The sequence below is a fragment of the Anolis carolinensis genome, unplaced genomic scaffold (genome assembly GCF_035594765.1).
Source record: "Anolis carolinensis isolate JA03-04 unplaced genomic scaffold, rAnoCar3.1.pri scaffold_7, whole genome shotgun sequence".
Classification (NCBI taxonomy): domain Eukaryota; kingdom Metazoa; phylum Chordata; class Lepidosauria; order Squamata; family Dactyloidae; genus Anolis; species Anolis carolinensis.
The window spans coordinates 39050111-39067711 of NW_026943818.1; the positions used below are offsets into that span (position 1 = coordinate 39050111).

Below are 17601 nucleotides of genomic sequence, written 5' to 3' on the forward strand. Positions count from 1 at the left end.
TTGACAACACAACCCATCATCCACGCCTCTAGGTTGATACAACAAAAAGAAAAGAAAAATAAAGTCCTAATTAGAGAGAGAGGAATAATTGCTTGTATCCAATTGCTGCCAGTTAGAAGGCTAAGCTCCTCCAACTTGGTCTCCTAGCAACCCAATAAAAATAATAAAAACACTAAAAATTAATACAATAAAATACTATAATAACAGAAAATAACTAAAAATAATACAAGAAAATAATAAAATATAATAAATAAAAATATAACTTACGATAAAATTAATAAAAAAATGCAAATAAAGTCAAAAATTACACAACAATTTTCAACCAATACTACCACCACTTTGCCACAGCAACGCGTGGCCGGACACAGCTAGTTATTATATATGTAGGCAATATATATTATACTTTTACTATGTAGATGTGTATATATAATTATATATACAATATAATATGCATACAATAATTTATACAATATTTTATACATAACATTATATATAAAATACAAATAATATATACAGTAGAGTCTCACTTATCCAACATAAACGGGCCGGCAGAATGTTGGATAAGCGAATATGTTGGATAATAAGGAGAGATTAAGGAGAAGCCTATTAAACATCAAATTAGGTTATGATTTTACAAATTAAGCACCAAAACATTATGTTATACAACAAATCTGGCAGAAAAAGTAGTTCAATACACAGTAATGCCATGTAGTAATTACTGTATTTACAAATTTAGCACCAAAATATCACGATGTATTGAAAACATTGACTACAAAAATGCGTTAGAAAATCCAGAACGTTGGATAAGCGAGTGTTGGATAAGTGAGACTCTACTGTATCTGGGTATGTGGCAGCTTTCTGATTGGCCGACCCTTCCGCAGGCCACTGAGACCACCAGAAATGAGGGATCTGGCCCAAACTTGACACATTTCACCCCCATGAGGCACTTTATGGCCTGGTGCCGTTTGGGGGAGGATGGACCACAGATGATGGGATTTGCAGTACTTTCAAACACTTTAACTCCCACAGACGACTGCAATGCCCACCAATGATGGAACTGGACCAAACTGGGCACACAGAACCCCTGTGGACCCCTTTACGTCCTGATGGATATTGGGGCAGGATGGACCAAGGATGATGGGATTTGCAGTACCTTCCCTCACTTCTTGAGACCACAGCAACTGCCACAAATCACAGAACTGAACCAAACCAGGCACACAGATCCCAAATGACACACTTCACATGCTGCAGCAGTTTGATGGATGGTGGACCAAGGATGATGGGATTTGCAGTACCTTCATCCAATTCACCTCCCACAAACCACTGTGATGCCCATGAATGACAAAACTGTATCAAACTTGACACGCAGGTGCAGGGTGGCCCACTTTACATCCTGGTGCAGTTTGGGGGAAGAGGGACCGTGGATGATGGGACTTACACTATCTTCACTCACTTCCTGGGACTACTGTGACCCCCACCAATGACTGATCAAGACCAAACTTGGCACATGGAGCCACCATGGCCCACTCTACATCTTGGTGAGGTTGGAAAGAGCTTGGACCTTGGATGATGGGACTTGCAGTATGTTCACTCACTTCCCGAGACCACTGTCACCCCCATCAATGTCTCATCAAGACCAAACTTCACACAGACAACACCCAGGACTCACTCTACACCCAGGTGCAGTTTGGAGGACGATGGACCATGGACGATGGGACTTCCAATACCTTCACTCACTTCCTGAGAGCACCGCGACCCACACAAATGACTGATCAAGACCAAACATGGTACATGGAGCCCTCATGACCTACTCTACATACTGGCTCTGTTTGGAGGGGGATGGACACTGGACGATGGGACTTGCATATGGGAGTTGGAGCTCACCCGCACCCACTGAACCCAGCTGACATTGGATATAGGCTACACTTGGAACACAGGCAAACAAGGCCTTTCTCAAATGACCCGGGCACCGCTGGGTCTCCAAGCTAGTACTATATATACATGCAATATTATATATACACAACATAATATATATAGTGTGCAGATATATATATATATATATATATATATATATATATATGGCAATATATCTTATACTTTTACTATGTAGGTGTGTTTATATAAATATATATATAATATAATATACATATATTATATATATACAATATTATATACAAACATTATCTATAAATATACAAATAATAAATATATATACAAATAATATATTATATTCACACAATATAATATATAATTTAATATATATTAAATATACACATATATTATACATGCAATATTATATATACACAACATAATATATATAATATTGTGTGTGTGTAGATAGATAGATATAGGCAATATATATTATAATTTTACTATGTAGATGTGTATATATAATTATATATATAATATGCATATTATATATATACAATATTATATACAAACATTATCTATAAATATATAAATTATATATATATTATATTCACACGATATAATATATAATTTAATATATATTAAATATACACATGTAATATATAGTAATATAATATATATAATATACACATATATATATAGGAAAACCCTGCTGAGCTCAACATGGGCAGAGACAAGCCCCGCCCCTATGACATCATCCCGAGAGGCCGCGCGCTGTTTGGCGCCGTTTACGCACCGCGTCGCCTTGGCAACGGGAGAGGCGCCTGCTTCGAGGAGGGGAAAAGAGGCCCTTTTACCACGCCCCTTTATGCAAAACGAGCGGGAGTGTTAGACGTCACCCCCAGCCAATGGGAGGCGCCCGCTTCGAGGAGGGGAAAAGAAGCAAAGTCCCTTTAATAAACCCCGCCTCTTTATGCAAAACGGCCAGCCGTGTAGACGTCACACCCAACCAATGGGAGGCTCCTGCTTCGAGGAGGGGTAAAAAAGTAAATACTTTAACCCCGCCCTTTTATGCAAAAGACGTCACTCTCCGCCAATGGGAGGCGCCTCCGAGGAGGGGAAAAAAAGGAAATACTTTAACCCCGCCCCTTTATGCAAAAGACATTATCCTCAGCCAATGAGGCGTCTACTTCGAGGCAAAAGAAGCAACATCGCAACCCCGCCTCTTTATGCAAAACACGTCACCCTCAGCCAATGAGGCGTCTACTTCGAAGAGGCAAAAGAAGCAACACCTTAACCCCGCCCCTTTATGCAAAAGACGTGCCTCCTTAGCCAATGGGAGGCGACTTCATCGATGAGGGAAAAAGAAGCCAAGGTTTGGGGCCGTGTCCCTTTCACCACCCCGCCCCTTTATGCAAAAAGTCGCCTTTAGACGTCACTCCCAGCCAATGGGGGGCGTGTTCCTCTAACCCCGCCCCTTTATGCAAAAACGAGCCGCTCGCGAGACGTCACTCCCAGCCAATGGGAGAGGCGGGCGGTGATCTCATAGGGGGCGTGGCGGAGTTGATAAAAGGGCCCGGGCGCGAGGCGGGTGAGGTCATTCGACGCGGGGCGCGAGCGGGGAGGGATGGAGATCCCCTTCTACCACGACGAGGGGCAAGCCGACAAAGCGGAGAACAACCACCACAACCACCACCACAATCCCCGAGGCCTGCCTCTCGCTCTGCCGTCGACGAGCCGGGAGGCGGAGGCGGCGGAGCTGGGCCTGCTCAAGCTGGCCTCGCCGGAGCTGGAGCGCCTCATCATCCAGTCCAACGGGCTGGTCACCACCACGCCGACAGGGGGCGCCGGCGGGAGTGGGAGCGGGCCCGTCTTCCCGTTCCCCAAGGCCAGCGAGGAGCAGGAGTTCGCGGCGGGCTTCGTGAAGGCCCTGGAGCACCTCCACCACCAGGGGGACGAGCAGCAGCAGCAGCAGCAACATCCGGGCACCCCGGCCGCGTCCAGCCTGGTCTACGCCACCTTGAGCCCCTTCGGCGCCTTCGAGGGCCCGCCCCTTCCGGCCCTGCTGAAGGACGAGCCGCAGACCGTGCCGGAAGCGCCCTCCTCGGCCAGCCCGCCGCTCTCGCCCATCGACATGGACAGCCAGGAGCGCATCAAGGCGGAGCGGAAGCGGCTCCGGAACCGCATCGCGGCCTCCAAGTGCCGGCGGAGGAAGCTGGAGCGCATCTCCCGCCTGGAGGAGAAGGTCAAGAGCCTCAAGAGCCAGAACACCGAGCTGGCCTCCACCGCCTCGCTCCTCCGCCAGCAGGTGGCGCAGCTCAAGCAGAAGGTGCTCAGCCACGTCAACTCCGGCTGCCAGCTCCTCCCCCGCCAGCAGGCGGCGCCCCCGGCCCACCCCGTCGCCGCCTACTGAGCATGCGCGGACGCTCCGGACTCACGCCCCTCCCGCCCGCTTGGGGGGAGGAGCAAGGACTCCTCGGAGGCACCGCGAGGGTGGACAGAGGACTCGTGGGGCGTTTGGACTCCTAAGGGGGCTTGGAGGACCCATGGTGATGTTAGGGGGTCAAGAAGGGGCCCTTCTTACTTGGAATTGCAATCAAAGGGGGGCAGAGGACCCATGGTGATGTTTTGGACTCCTAAGGGGGGGGGATAGAGGACCCATGGTGATGTTATGGGGGTCCTAAGTGGGGGGGGATAGAGGACCCATGGTGATGTTATGGGGTCAAGAAAGGGCCCTTTCCTGCTTGGAATTGCCTATTTTGGGGAGAAAAGCAGCCCCCAATGCAATCAAAGGGGGGCAGAGGACCCATGGTGATGATTTGGGGGTCCTAAGTGGGGTTGGAAGACCCATGGTGATGTTATGGGGTCAAGAAAGGGCCCCTTCCTGCTTGGAATTGCCTGTTTTGGGGGGGGAAAGCAGCCCCCAGTGCAATCAAAGGGGGGCAGAGGACCCATGATGATGTTTTGGGGGTTCTAAGTGGGTTTGGAGGACCCATGGTGATGTTATGGGGGTCCTAAGTGGGGTTGGAAGACCCATGGTGATGTTATGGGGTCAAGAAAGGGCCCCTTCCTGCTTGGAATTGCCTGTTTTGGGGGGGAAAAGCAGCCCCCAATGCAATCAAAGGGGGGCAGAGGACCCATGATGATGTTTTGGGGGTTCTAAGTGGGTTTGGAAGACCCATGGTGATGTTATGGGAGTCCTAAGGGGGGATAGTGGACCCATGGTGATGTTAGGGGGTCAAGAAGGGGCCCTTCTTACTTGGAATTGCAATCAAAGGGGGGCAGAGGACCCATGGTGATGATTTGGGGGTCCTAAGTGGGGTTGGAGGACCCATTGTGATGTTATGGGGTCAAGAAGGGTCCCTTCCTGCTTGGAAGTGCCTGTTTTGGGGAGAAAAGCAGCCCCCAATGCAATCAAAGGGAGGCAGAGGACCCATGGTGATATTTTGGACTCCTAATGGGGGGATAGAGGACCCATGGTGATGTTTAGGGGGTCCTAAGTGGGGTTGGAAAACCCATGGTGATGTTTTGGGGTCAAGAAAGGGCCCTTCCTGCTTGGAAGCACCACCCCTCATGTTGATATCCTCATAGGACAGAAAAGGAACCCCTCACAATGTTTTGGGGAGGTGGGAGCACCCCTTGTTTGCCATCAGAGGGGGGGGGGATAGAGGACCCATGGTGATGTTATGGGGTCAAGAAGGGGCCTTTTCTGCTTGGAATTGCCTGTTTTGGGGAGAAAAGCAGCCCCTAATGCAATCAAAAGGGGGATGGAGGACCCATGGTGATGTTATGGGGGTCCCAAGGGGGGGGGGATAGAGGACCCATGGTGATGTTTTGGGGTCCTGCTTTGGAAGCACATCCCCTCGTGTTAGTATCCTCTCAATGTTTTAGGGGGATAGAGGACCCGCAGTGATGTTCTGGGCTCTTCCTGCTTGGAGGCACAGATCTGGGGGAGAAAGGGGGACACATCTTGCCATCTCCCTTGTGTGGGTATCCTCATAGGACACCCTACCCCTCCAGAGGACACCTCACCCCTCCAGGGGACAAGATGGCACAGTCAAGGCCGTCTTTATCCCTAGCATCCCAAGCATCCCAATGCAATAAACTGGGGGATAGAAGACTTATGGTGATGTTTTGGAGTTAAGAAAAGGGGACCTAAGCACAAGGAAGGTCACCTTCCCTAGATTTTGGGGAGAAAAGGGGTCACATCTTGCCTTCCCCCCTTGTGTGGGTACCTCATAGGACACCCTACCCCTTCTAGAGGGCACTCCACCCTTCCAGAAGTCAGGAAAGTAGCCCTCCATGCAGTTAAAGGGGAGGGGGGTAGAGGACCCATGTTGATGTTTTGGGGTGAACAGGGGCCCCTTTCTGCTTGGAAGCGCAGATTTGGGGGAGAAAGGGGAACACATGCTGCCATCCCCTTGTGTTGGTATCCTCATATGACACCCCACCCCCATCCAGAGGACACTCTACCCCTCTGGAGAACAGAAAAGGAGTCTCCTATTTATTTTGCGGAGAGGAAAAGGCCGGCACTGCTTCCCAAGACTTGGCACGACTGTCCAACCCCTCCGATGCAGGAAGAAGAGGGAAGTTGCAGCCGGGAAAGTGGCCGCTTCCCGTGGAACGTTGGATCGTACGGACACCTGCCACCGTTCCCAATTCTTTGGGATCTGCCTTAGACTCCCCCCTCCTTATTTGCTTCTTTCTCCACCCACTGTATTTATGTTAATAGGAAGCCCTTGGTCTTTTATTTTTATTTTGGGGGGGGGGAATCTTTTGTTTTGATCCTGTATTATTGCTCTTCCTCCTCCGTGCCACATTCCAAGGTGCAGTAAAACCCTGCAGGAATTGACAAAAGCCTGGCCTGGTGTCCTGTTGTGTGTGTTGCGGTGGGTGGGGTGCCTTGGAAAGAAAGTTTGTGTCCTTCTTTCTGGACTTTTTCTTGGAACTCTAGTGCCCGACCTGAGCAAAGCGATGCTCCCATCGAAGGAGGAAAACATTGTTGTTTTTTCCCCTTTTTTAATAGCACCAGGAGAGGGCTATTATAGTTTCATTCGTTTGGTCTCATTTTCGTATTTTTTCCCACTAGCGAAAATGGGGCGCTTATACGAACAGAATTTTCGTCTGGCTTACAAAAAAAAACCAAACATTTTTCGACCATTGGCTGCAATGGGAAGGCTTCCGAGGCTTCTCCCCCCCCCCCCCCCGGCTATCGCCACCCATGGAGGGCATTTTGACCCCTTTTAGCCCACCAACTTTTAAAACGTTTGGGTCTTTCCCCAGAGTACTATTGTTATTAGAGTCTCACTTTACCAAGCTAAACGGGCCAGCAGAACCTTGGATAAGCGAATATCTTGGATAATAAGGAGGGATTAAGGAAAAGCCTATTAAACATCAAATTAGGTTATGATTTTACAAATTACGCGCCAAAACATCATGTCATACAACAAATTTGACAGAAAAAGTAGTTTAATACACAGTAACGTTATGTTGTAATTACTGTATTTACGAATTTAGCACCAAAATATCATGATGTATTGAAAACATTGACTACAAAAATGCCTTGGATAATCCAGAACCTTGGATAAGTGAAACACTACTGTAATAATATTAGAATCATAGAATCATAGAATCATAGAATAGTAGAGTTGGAAGAGACCTCAAGGGCCATCTAGTCCAACCCCCCGCTAAGAAGCAGGAAATCGCATTCAAAGCACCCCCGACAGATGGCCATCCAGCCTCTGCTTAAAAGCCTCCAAAGAAGGAGCCTCCACCACGGCCCGGGGGAGAGAGTTCCACTGCCGAACAGCCCTCACAGTGAGGAAGTTCTTCCTGATGTTCAGGTGGAATCTCCTTTCCTGTAGTTTGAAGCCATTGTTCCGTGTCCTAGTCTGCAGGGCAGCAGAAAATAAGCTTGCTCCCTCCTCCCTATGACTTCCCCTCACATATTTGTACATGGCTATCATGTCTCCTCTCAGCCTTCTCTTCTGCAGGCTAAACATGCCCAGCTCTTTAAGCCTCTCCTCATAGGGCTTGTTCTCCAGACCCTTAATCATTTTAGTTGCCCTCCTCTGGACGCTTTCCAGCTTGTCAGCATCTCCCTTCATCTGCGGTGCCCAAAACTGGACACAGTATTCCAGGTGTGGTCTGACCAAGGCAGAATAGAGGGGGAGCATGACTTCCCTGGATCTAGACGTTATTCCCCTATTGATGCAGGCCAAAATCCCATTGGCTTTTTTAGCTGCCGCATCACATTGTAGGCTCATGTTTAACTTGTTGTCCACGAGGACTCCAAGATCTTTTTCGCACACACTGCTGTCAAGCCAGGCGTCCCCCATTCTGTATCTTTGATTTCCATTTTTTCTGCCGAAGTGAAGTATCTTGCATTTGTCCCTGTTGAACTTCATTTTGTTAGTTTCGGCCCATCTCTCTAGTCTGTATTATGACCCATTGGAACACATCAACTCATGGGGAGGCACTCCTCTCCCAGACTCAGCTTAGAGTCCCAGAGTAGCTATCGTTATTGAGATATATATATATATATATACACACACACACACACACATATATAATAAAGACCCATTGGCTCACATCAGATGTAATGGGGGGCACTCCTCTCCCAGACACAGCTTAGAGTCCCAGGATAGCTATCGTTATTAATATTCATATTAGTATTAACACCCATTGACACACATCAGATGTAATCGGGAGGCACTCCCCTCTCAGACTCAGCTTAGGGGTCCCAGGATTGCTATCGTTATTAATATTCATATTAGTATTATCATTAACACCCATTGGCACACATCAGATGTAATGGGGAGGCACTCCCCTCTCAGACTCAGCTTAGGGGTCCCAGGATAGCTATCGTTATTAATATTCATATTAGTATTATCATTAACACCCATTGGCACACATCAGATGTAATGGGGAGGCACTCATCTCCCAGACTCAGCTTAGGGTCCCAGAATAGCTATTGTTATTAATATTCATATTGGTATTATCATTAACACCCATTGGCACACATCAGATGTAATGGGGGCACTCCCCTCTCAGACTCAGCTTAGTGTCCCAGGATAGCTATCGTTATTAATATTCATATTAATATTATCATTAACGCCCATTGGCACACATCAGATGTAATGGGGAGGCACTCATCTCCCAGACTCAGCTTAGGGTCCTAGGATAGCTATCGTTATTAATATTCATATTAGTATTATCATTAACACCCATTGGCACAGATCAGATGTACTGGGGAGGCACTCCCCTCTCAGACTCAGCTTAGGGTCCCAGGTTAGCTATCGTTATTAATATCCATATTAGTATTATTATCACCCATTGACACACATCAGATGTAATGGCGAGGCACCCCCCTCTCAGACTCAGCTTAGGGTCCCAGGATAGCTATTGTTATTAATATTCATATTAGTATTATCATTAACACCCATTGGCACACATCAGATGTAATGGGGAGGCACTCCCCTCTCAGACTCAGCTTAGTGTCCCAGGATAGCTATCGTTATTAATATTCATATTAGTATTATCATTAACGCCCATTGGCACACATCAGATGTAATGGGGAGGCACTCCCCTCTCAGACTCAGCTTAGTGTCCCAGGATAGCTATCGTTATTAATATTCATATTAGTATTATCATTAACGCCCATTGGCACACATCAGATGTAATGGGGAGGCACTCATCTCCCAGACTCAGCTTAGGGTCCTAGGATAGCTATCGTTATTAATATTCATATTAGTATTATCATTAACACCCATTGGCATACATCAGATGTAATGGGGAGGCACTCATCTCCCAGACTCAGCTTAGGGTCCTAGGATAGCTATCGTTATTAATATTCATATTAGTATTATCATTAACACCCATTGGCATACATCAGATGTAATGGGGAGGCACTCCCCTCTCAGACTCAGCTTAGGGTCCCAGGATAGCCATAATTATTAATATTCATATTAGTATCATCATTAACACCCATTGGCACACATCAGATGTAATGGGGAGGCACTCCCCTCTCAGACTCAGCTTAGGGGTCCCAGGATAGCTATCTTTATTAATATTCATATTACTATCATCATTAACACCCATTGGCACACATCAGATGTAATGGGGAGGCACTCCCCTCTCAGACTCAGCTTAGGGGTCCCAGGATTGCTATCGTTATTAATATTCATATTAGTATTATCATTAACACCCATTGGCACACATCAGATGTAATGGGGAGGCACTCCTCTCCCAAACTCAGCTTAGGGTCCCAGGATAGCTATTGTTATTAATATTCATATTAGTATTAACACCCATTGGCACACATCAGATGTAATGGGGAGGCACTCCTCTCCCAGACTCAGCTTAGGGTCCCAGGATAGCTATTGTTGTTAATATTCATATTAGTATTATCATTAACACCCATTGGCAAACATCAGATGTAATGGGGGCACTCCTCTCCCAGACTCAGCTTAGGGTCCCAGAATAGCTATCTTTATTAATATTCATATTAATATTATCATTAACGCCCATTGGCACACATCAGATGTAATGGAGGCACTCCCCTCTCAGACTCAGCTTAGGGTCCTAGGATAGCTATCGTTATTAATATTCATATTAGTATTATTATCACCCATTGACACACATCAGATGTAATGGCGAGGCACTCCTCTCCCAAACTCAGGGTCCCAGGATAGCTATTGTTATTAATATTCATATTAGTATTACCATTAACACCCATCAGATGTAATGGGAAAGCACTGCAGCCCTCTGTCAGTACCTGCTTATTGTTAAGAAGCCAAAACGAAAGCAAGCACGATGACTATGCAGCTTTCATTTTCGTGTCGCCTCGCGTTTCCTACGAAAATGTCATTCGTTTTGTGCAGACGAACAAGTGAAACAAAACGAAGGAAATTTTTTCGCACACATCTCTAGTGTATACACCTTTTTTCCTTGTCGCCGAGCAGCAAACACATCACAGCATTGCCTTTCGAAAATTTTATCGCCAGCACAGCCGGTTAAAATGACAAGACCCTTGATAGCAACTGTGAAACAGAATTGGGTTTTTTGTACACAGAGAAATACCCACAAGAATAATAATCATATAATAACAACATAATAATAAACCTTTATTTGTACCTCGCCACCATCTCCCCAAAGGTACTCAAGAAACATTTCCAAGTCCTGCATACATATTATTACAATATTATTATATTTACTACCTTGAGTACCCACTGTTGCCCAGGTTATTTGAAAAGTCAATGTTTTAATTGTACAAAATGTATATAATTGTGGATTTACTGACATCGTGCCAGGAAAACCCCCAGAAACACCATCAGTACTTAAAAGGGTGTTACGTTGGACAAGTTTGCTCTGGATGCAATATGGGTGGGGTTGAGTGTGCTCTCTGGATGTAGGGTGAACTACAACTCCCACTCTGGTGAGTCCGTCCCCTCAAAACCCTCCAGTAGGTTGAGTTAGTCACTGGCATTCTGTATGTCAAGTTTGGTCCAGATCTATCATCGGTGGAGGTCACAGTTTCCCAGGTTGTGGGTGAACTACAACACCCAGAAAGTAATCAAATCTCTCCAGTAATCAAATTTTGGCATATCAGGTCTATGTACCAAGTTGGATCCAGATCCATCAGTGTTTGGGTTCACAATGTAGGTGAACTACAACTCCCCCAAATCTAGGTAAATTTCTCCCAAAGACTTCTAGTATGTTTTGATGGTCATGGGATCTCTGAGTGCCGAGTTTGGTCCAATTCCATCTTTGATGGAGTTCAGAGTGCTCATCGATTGCAGGTGAACTATACATCCCAGTGCCTACAACTCCAACTTCTCCGAGACGGTCTGCTCCAGCCAAAGCCACATCTTAGCCCCAGAAAACCATCTGCATGCCACTTTGAAAGTTAATATTTAAAAGAGTGTCAGCTTTCTGTTCAATTGGACGCCTTTCTGGTTGGACCAGTGTTTCTAGTTTCTAAGGAGGCTCTTGTTTTCTGTCCAGTCGTACGCCTTTGTCTTTCAAAGTGTCAGCGCTTTGTCGGAAGGGAAAACAACCTCTCGTGTTGCATTTTTTCCCCCTGTGCTTTTTTTTGTTTGCGCTCAACGCTTCCAGACTGCTTGGCTCCTTCTCCCCGGGTAGACATTGAAAAGATTTTGCAAAGGAAACATCTACAATCAGAACAAATGCAAAAATCAGAAACCCCTCAAAGCACAGCAGACAAAAAAAACAAGTACAAGAAAACCGCACTACAAACTAGAGCTGACAGCTGGCACAACAAAACATTGCATGGGAAGTTCCTTGACAAAATTGAAGGAAAAGCTGATAATAATAATAATAATAATAATAATAATAATAATAATAATAATAATAATAATATATCCTCAAAGCACAGCAGACAAAAAACCTGTACAAGAAAACCGCACTACAAACTAGAGCTGACAGCTGGCACAACAAAACATTGCATGGAAAGTTCCTTGACAAAATTGAAGGAAAAGCTGATAAGGAGAAGACCTGGCTCTGGCTCACGAATGGGACCCTGAAGAAGGAGACAGAAGGCCTGATCCTTGCAGCCCAGGAGCAAGACATCAGGACAAAGGCCATTCAGGCCAAGATCGAAAAATCAGCTGATGACCCAAAATGCAGACCGTGCAAGGAAACCGACGAAACCATGGATCATCTCCTCAGCTGCTGTAAGAAAATTGCACAGACAGACTACAAACAGAGGCACAACTGTGTGGCCCAAATGATACATTGGAACTTATGCCTCAAGTCCCACCTCCCAGCAGCAAAGAACTGGTGAGATCACAAACCTGCAAAAGTCTTGGAAAATGAGCATGCAAAGATACTGTGGGACTTCCGAATCCAGACTGACAAAGTTCTGGAACACAACACACCAGACATCACAGTTGCGGAAAAGAAAAAGGTTTGGATCATGGATGTCGCCATCCCAGGTGACAGTCGCATTGACGAAAAACAACAGGAAAAACTCAGCCGCTCTCAGGACCTCAAGATTGAACTGCAAAGACTCTGGCAGAAACCAGTGCAGGTGGTCCCGGTGGTGATGGGCACACTGGGTGCCGTGCCAAAAGATCTCAGCCGGCATTTGGAAACAATAGACATTGACAAAATTACGATCTGCCAGCTGCAAAAGGCCACCCTGCTGGGATCTGCGCGCATCATCCGAAAATACATCACACAGTCCTAGACACTTGGGAAGTGTTTGACTTGTGGTTTTGTGATACGAAATCCAGGATATCTATCTTGTTTGCTGTGTCATACAATAATAATAATAATAATAATAATAATAATAATAATAATAATAATAATAATACATCACAGTCCTAGACACTTGGGAAGTGTTTGACTTGTGATTTTGTGATATGAAATCCAGCATATCTATCTTGTTTGTCATGTCATACAATGTCTTCATGTCAATAATAATAATACTGTAATAATAATAGTAGTAATAATAATATACACCACACAGTCCTAGACACTTGGGAAGTGTTTGACTTGTGATTTTGTGATATGAAATCCAGCAGATCTATCTTGTTTGCCGTGTCATAAAATAATAATAATAATAATACATCACACAGTCCTAAACACTTGGGAAGTGTTTGACTTGTGATTTTGTGGTATGAAATCCAGCATATCTATCTTGTTTGCTGTGTCATAATAAAATAATAAAATTAAAGTGAAGAACTTGCTTTGATTGAAGTCAAAAATCAGAAACTCCTCAAAGCACAGCAGACAAAAAACCAGTACAAGAAAACCGCACTACAAACTAGAGCAGAATCAATACAAGAAAACCGCACTACAAACTAGAGCAGAATCAATACAAGAAAACCGCACTACAAACTAGAGCAGAATCAATACAAGAAAACCGCATTGCAAACTAGAGCTGACAGCTGGCACAACAAAACATTGCATAGAAAAGCCTTTCGCCAATGTGAAAGTGTGTTTTGGAGTGAGAATCAATGTGTGTGTGCATGAAAAGGAAGTTTGTGAGCACGAGATGTGCAAGAGCACGGCAAATGTGTACCCAACCTGGCGTGATAATATGTCCCATCTCAACTCAATTCGTGCAGTGGGGCTGACCCAGGGAACCATGAGTTGTTGTTGTCACTGTCACTACCCTGACTCTTGTTTGCCCCTTTGCAAAGGCAAGGAGTTGGGAGGCCAAGGCCTAAACCCAAACCAGATGGGGAAGCCGCGGCCTCGTTTCTGAGCTTTGGTGGTGTTTGTTATGGGCCCTGCACGGCCGCCTCCCTCCGTTGCTAAGGGTCCGCGGCACTGTTTTCCCCCAAACAGAACCCGCCCTGTGCGTGAGCCTCCCTCTCGGCAAAGGCCAGATGGCGCAAAGCTGGACGTCACTGAGAAACAAAACCTGGCTCACAGAGGAAGCAGGGAATCGGAATCTCAGGGCTCTCCTCAATACCATCTAGTCTGACCCCATTCTGTCACAACTACAGAAAAGTGGTTACTTGGGTTTGGATGGGAATCTTAAAAAATCAAATGCAGAAATAATCCTTAGAATGTGCCTTTTAACGACCACTATTCACTTTTCCACATCATCGCCAGACAATTGGAAACATTTCTGCCAAAGATGAAGCCGTCATGAAAGATGTCAACACTCTGTTTCTGCAACCGGCGTCCCACAGTCCCCATCTTCCAATAGCCAAGCAAAGGAATAATGTGACCCACACTTTCTTGTGAAATGCCGATTGTGCTTGAAATTTCTCTCTGAGGGATACGACAATTGTCCTGAATCGATCTGTCCACCTTTCGCTTGTGAAACTCAGTGGTTGCTGTCACAGGATGTCCAACTCTTTGTTTGTCATGCAAGTTAGATGTTTATTTATTTATTTATTTATTTACAGCATTTATATTCCGCCCTTCTCACCCCGAAGGGGACTCAGGGCGGATCACATTACACACATAAGGCAAACATTCAATGCCTTTTTAACATAGGACAAAGACAAACAACTAACATAGCTCCGAGCGGGCCTCGAACTTACGACCTCCTGGTCAGTGATTCATTGCTCTCCCGTCTGGGCCACAGCCTCGGGCCACCTCAACATCTTTAAACTTATTCGCCCAACAACGCACAGGACTCACATCAACACAATCACCATGAAGCGTTCAATGCTAAGGCTTCCCCGTCTGCGCAGGGTTCCATACTTCGCGCTTTAACAACACAACCGTCCAATGCTAAGGCTTCCCCGTCTGCGTAGGGTTCCATACTTCGCCCTTTAACAACACAACCGTTCAATGCTAAGGCTTCCCCGTCTGCACAGGGTTCCATACTTTGCACTTTAACAACACAACCATTCAATGCTAAGGCTTCCCCGTCTGCACAGGGTTCCATACTTTGCACTTTAACAACACAACCATTCAATGCTAAGGCTTCCCCGTCTGCGCAGGGTTCCATACTTCGCCCTTTAACAACACAACCGTCCAATGCTAAGGCTTCCCCGTCTGCGCAGGGTCCCGTACTTTGCACTTTAACAACACAACTGTCCAATGCTAAGGCTTCCCCGTCTGCGCAGGGTCCCGTACTTTGCACTTTAACAACACAACTGTCCAATGCTAAGGCTTCCCCGTCTGCGCAGGGTCCCGTACTTTGCACTTTAACAACACAACTGTCCAATGCTAAGGCTTCCCCGTCTGCGCAGGGTCCCGTACTTTGCACTTTAACAACACAACCGTTCAATGCTAAGGCTTCCCCGTCTGCACAGGGTTCCATACTTTGCACTTTAACAACACAACTGTCCAATGCTAAGGCTTCCCCGTCTGCGCAGGGTCCCGTACTTTGCACTTTAACAACACAACTGTCCAATGCTAAGGCTTCCCCGTCTGCGCAGGGTCCCGTACTTTGCACTTTAACAACACAACTGTCCAATGCTAAGGCTTCCCCGTCTGCGCAGGGTCCCGTACTTTGCACTTTAACAACACAACCGTTCAATGCTAAGGCTTCCCCGTCTGCACAGGGTTCCATACTTTGCACTTTAACAACACAACCATTCAATGCTAAGGCTTCCCCGTCTGCACAGGGTTCCATACTTTGCACTTTAACAACACAACCATTCAATGCTAAGGCTTCCCCGTCTGCGCAGGGTTCCATACTTCGCCCTTTAACAACACAACTGTCCAATGCTAAGGCTTCCCCGTCTGCGCAGGGTTCCATACTTCGCCCTTTAACAACACAACCGTTCAATGCTAAGGCTTCCCCGTCTGCGCAGGGTTCCATACTTCGCCCTTTAACAACACAACCGTTCAATGCTAAGGCTTCCCCGTCTGCGCAGGGTCCCATACTTTGCACTTTAACAACACAACCGTTCAATGCTAAGGCTTCCCCGTCTGCGCAGGGTCCCATACTTCGCCCTTTAACAACACAACCGTTCAATGCTAAGGCTTCCCTGACTGCTACCTGTTGAGGAGTTACTTTTCATTCAATCCTCCTAGTAAAGCAAGTGGAGTATCTATTATACCTATGGAGTGTCCAGGGTGGGAGGAAAGGGCCGTTGTCTATGAACCAGATCCGTTAGTTTTTGTGTTCACGGTGGCACACAGCAAACAAAAAAAATACTGGAGGTCAACATGGTCAACATCACAAACTTTTAAAGACTTGCTTAAAGAGGAAGTTGGGCACAGCTAGTTGTAATGTCTAGGTCAGGGGTCCCCAAACTAAGGCCCCCGCCCTCAGTTTTATAATATAATATTTTATATCAGTTTTAATAATATAATATATTGTATATACACATAATATTGATAATAATATTATGTTATACAATATAATACTAATAATAATGCCATATAATAATATTAATTATATGTTATATATTACATAAAAGAAGCCCGGGTAGCAAAGTGTGTTAAAGCACTGAGCTGCTGAACTTGCAGACCGAAAGGTCCCAGGTTCAAATCCCGGGAGCGGAGTGAGCGCCCGCTGTTAGCTCCAGCCAACCTAGCAGTTCAAAAACATGCCAGTGTGAGTAGATCAATAGGTACCGCTCCGGCGGGAAGGTAACAGCGGTCCATGCAGTCATGCCAATGGCCACATGACCTTGGAGGTGTCTACGGACAACGCTGGCTCTTCGGCTTAGAAATGGAGATGAGCACCAACCCCCAGAGTGTGAGTAGATCAATAGGTACCGCTCCGGCGGGAAGGTAACAGCGGTCCATGCAGTCATGCCGGCCACATGACCTTGGAGGTGTCTACGGACAACGCTGGCTCTTCGGCTTAGAAATGGAGATGAGCACCAACCCCCAGAGTGTGAGTAGATCAATAGGTACCGCTCCGGCAGGACGGTAACAGCGGTCCATGCAGTCATGCCGGCCACATGACCTTGGAGGTGTCTACGGACAACGCTGGCTCTTCGGCTTAGAAATGGAGATGAGCACCAACCCCCAGAGTCGGACACGACTGGACTTAACATCAGGGGAAACCTTTACCTTTACTATATATTACGTATAATATTACAGTATAGTGGTATAGTTCAATATAGTAATATATAATGCTAATATTGTGCTATGCTAATAATATAATATATTGTATGTACATACCACTGCTCTGAGTCCCCTTTGTGGTGAGAAGGGTAAGATATAAATGCAGTAAATAAATGATTAATTTTAGACTTAGGCTCGGCCAAAGGCTGAAATGACTTCAAGGCACACAACAACAACAACCACCCTAATTAACTTGACTATCTCATTGGCCAGAAGCAG

General features: G+C 45.9%; 2 protein-coding genes across 3 annotated transcripts in view; one reads left to right on the forward strand and one right to left on the reverse strand.

Moving 5' to 3' along the window:
- The window catches only part of LOC134293181 (uncharacterized), a 71130-nt gene that overhangs the window by 16641 nt on the left and 36888 nt on the right, over nt 1-17601 (reverse strand). Inside the window, exon 3 of one of the 2 annotated variants that reach the window (XM_062959977.1) lies at nt 7321-12041. The exons of the other annotated variant lie outside the window; for it this stretch is intronic. The gene's annotated coding sequence lies outside the window, so the exon portion shown is untranslated. Of the gene's footprint in view, nt 1-7320; nt 12042-17601 lie in introns of those variants that run through there. 2 annotated transcript variants of the gene reach the window in all.
- Nucleotides 3451-6731, forward strand: jund (JunD proto-oncogene, AP-1 transcription factor subunit). The gene has a single exon (XM_003230102.4). It carries the CDS (start codon nt 3497-3499, stop codon nt 4280-4282), a length of 786 nt encoding a protein of 261 aa, XP_003230150.2. The 5' UTR covers nt 3451-3496; the 3' UTR covers nt 4283-6731.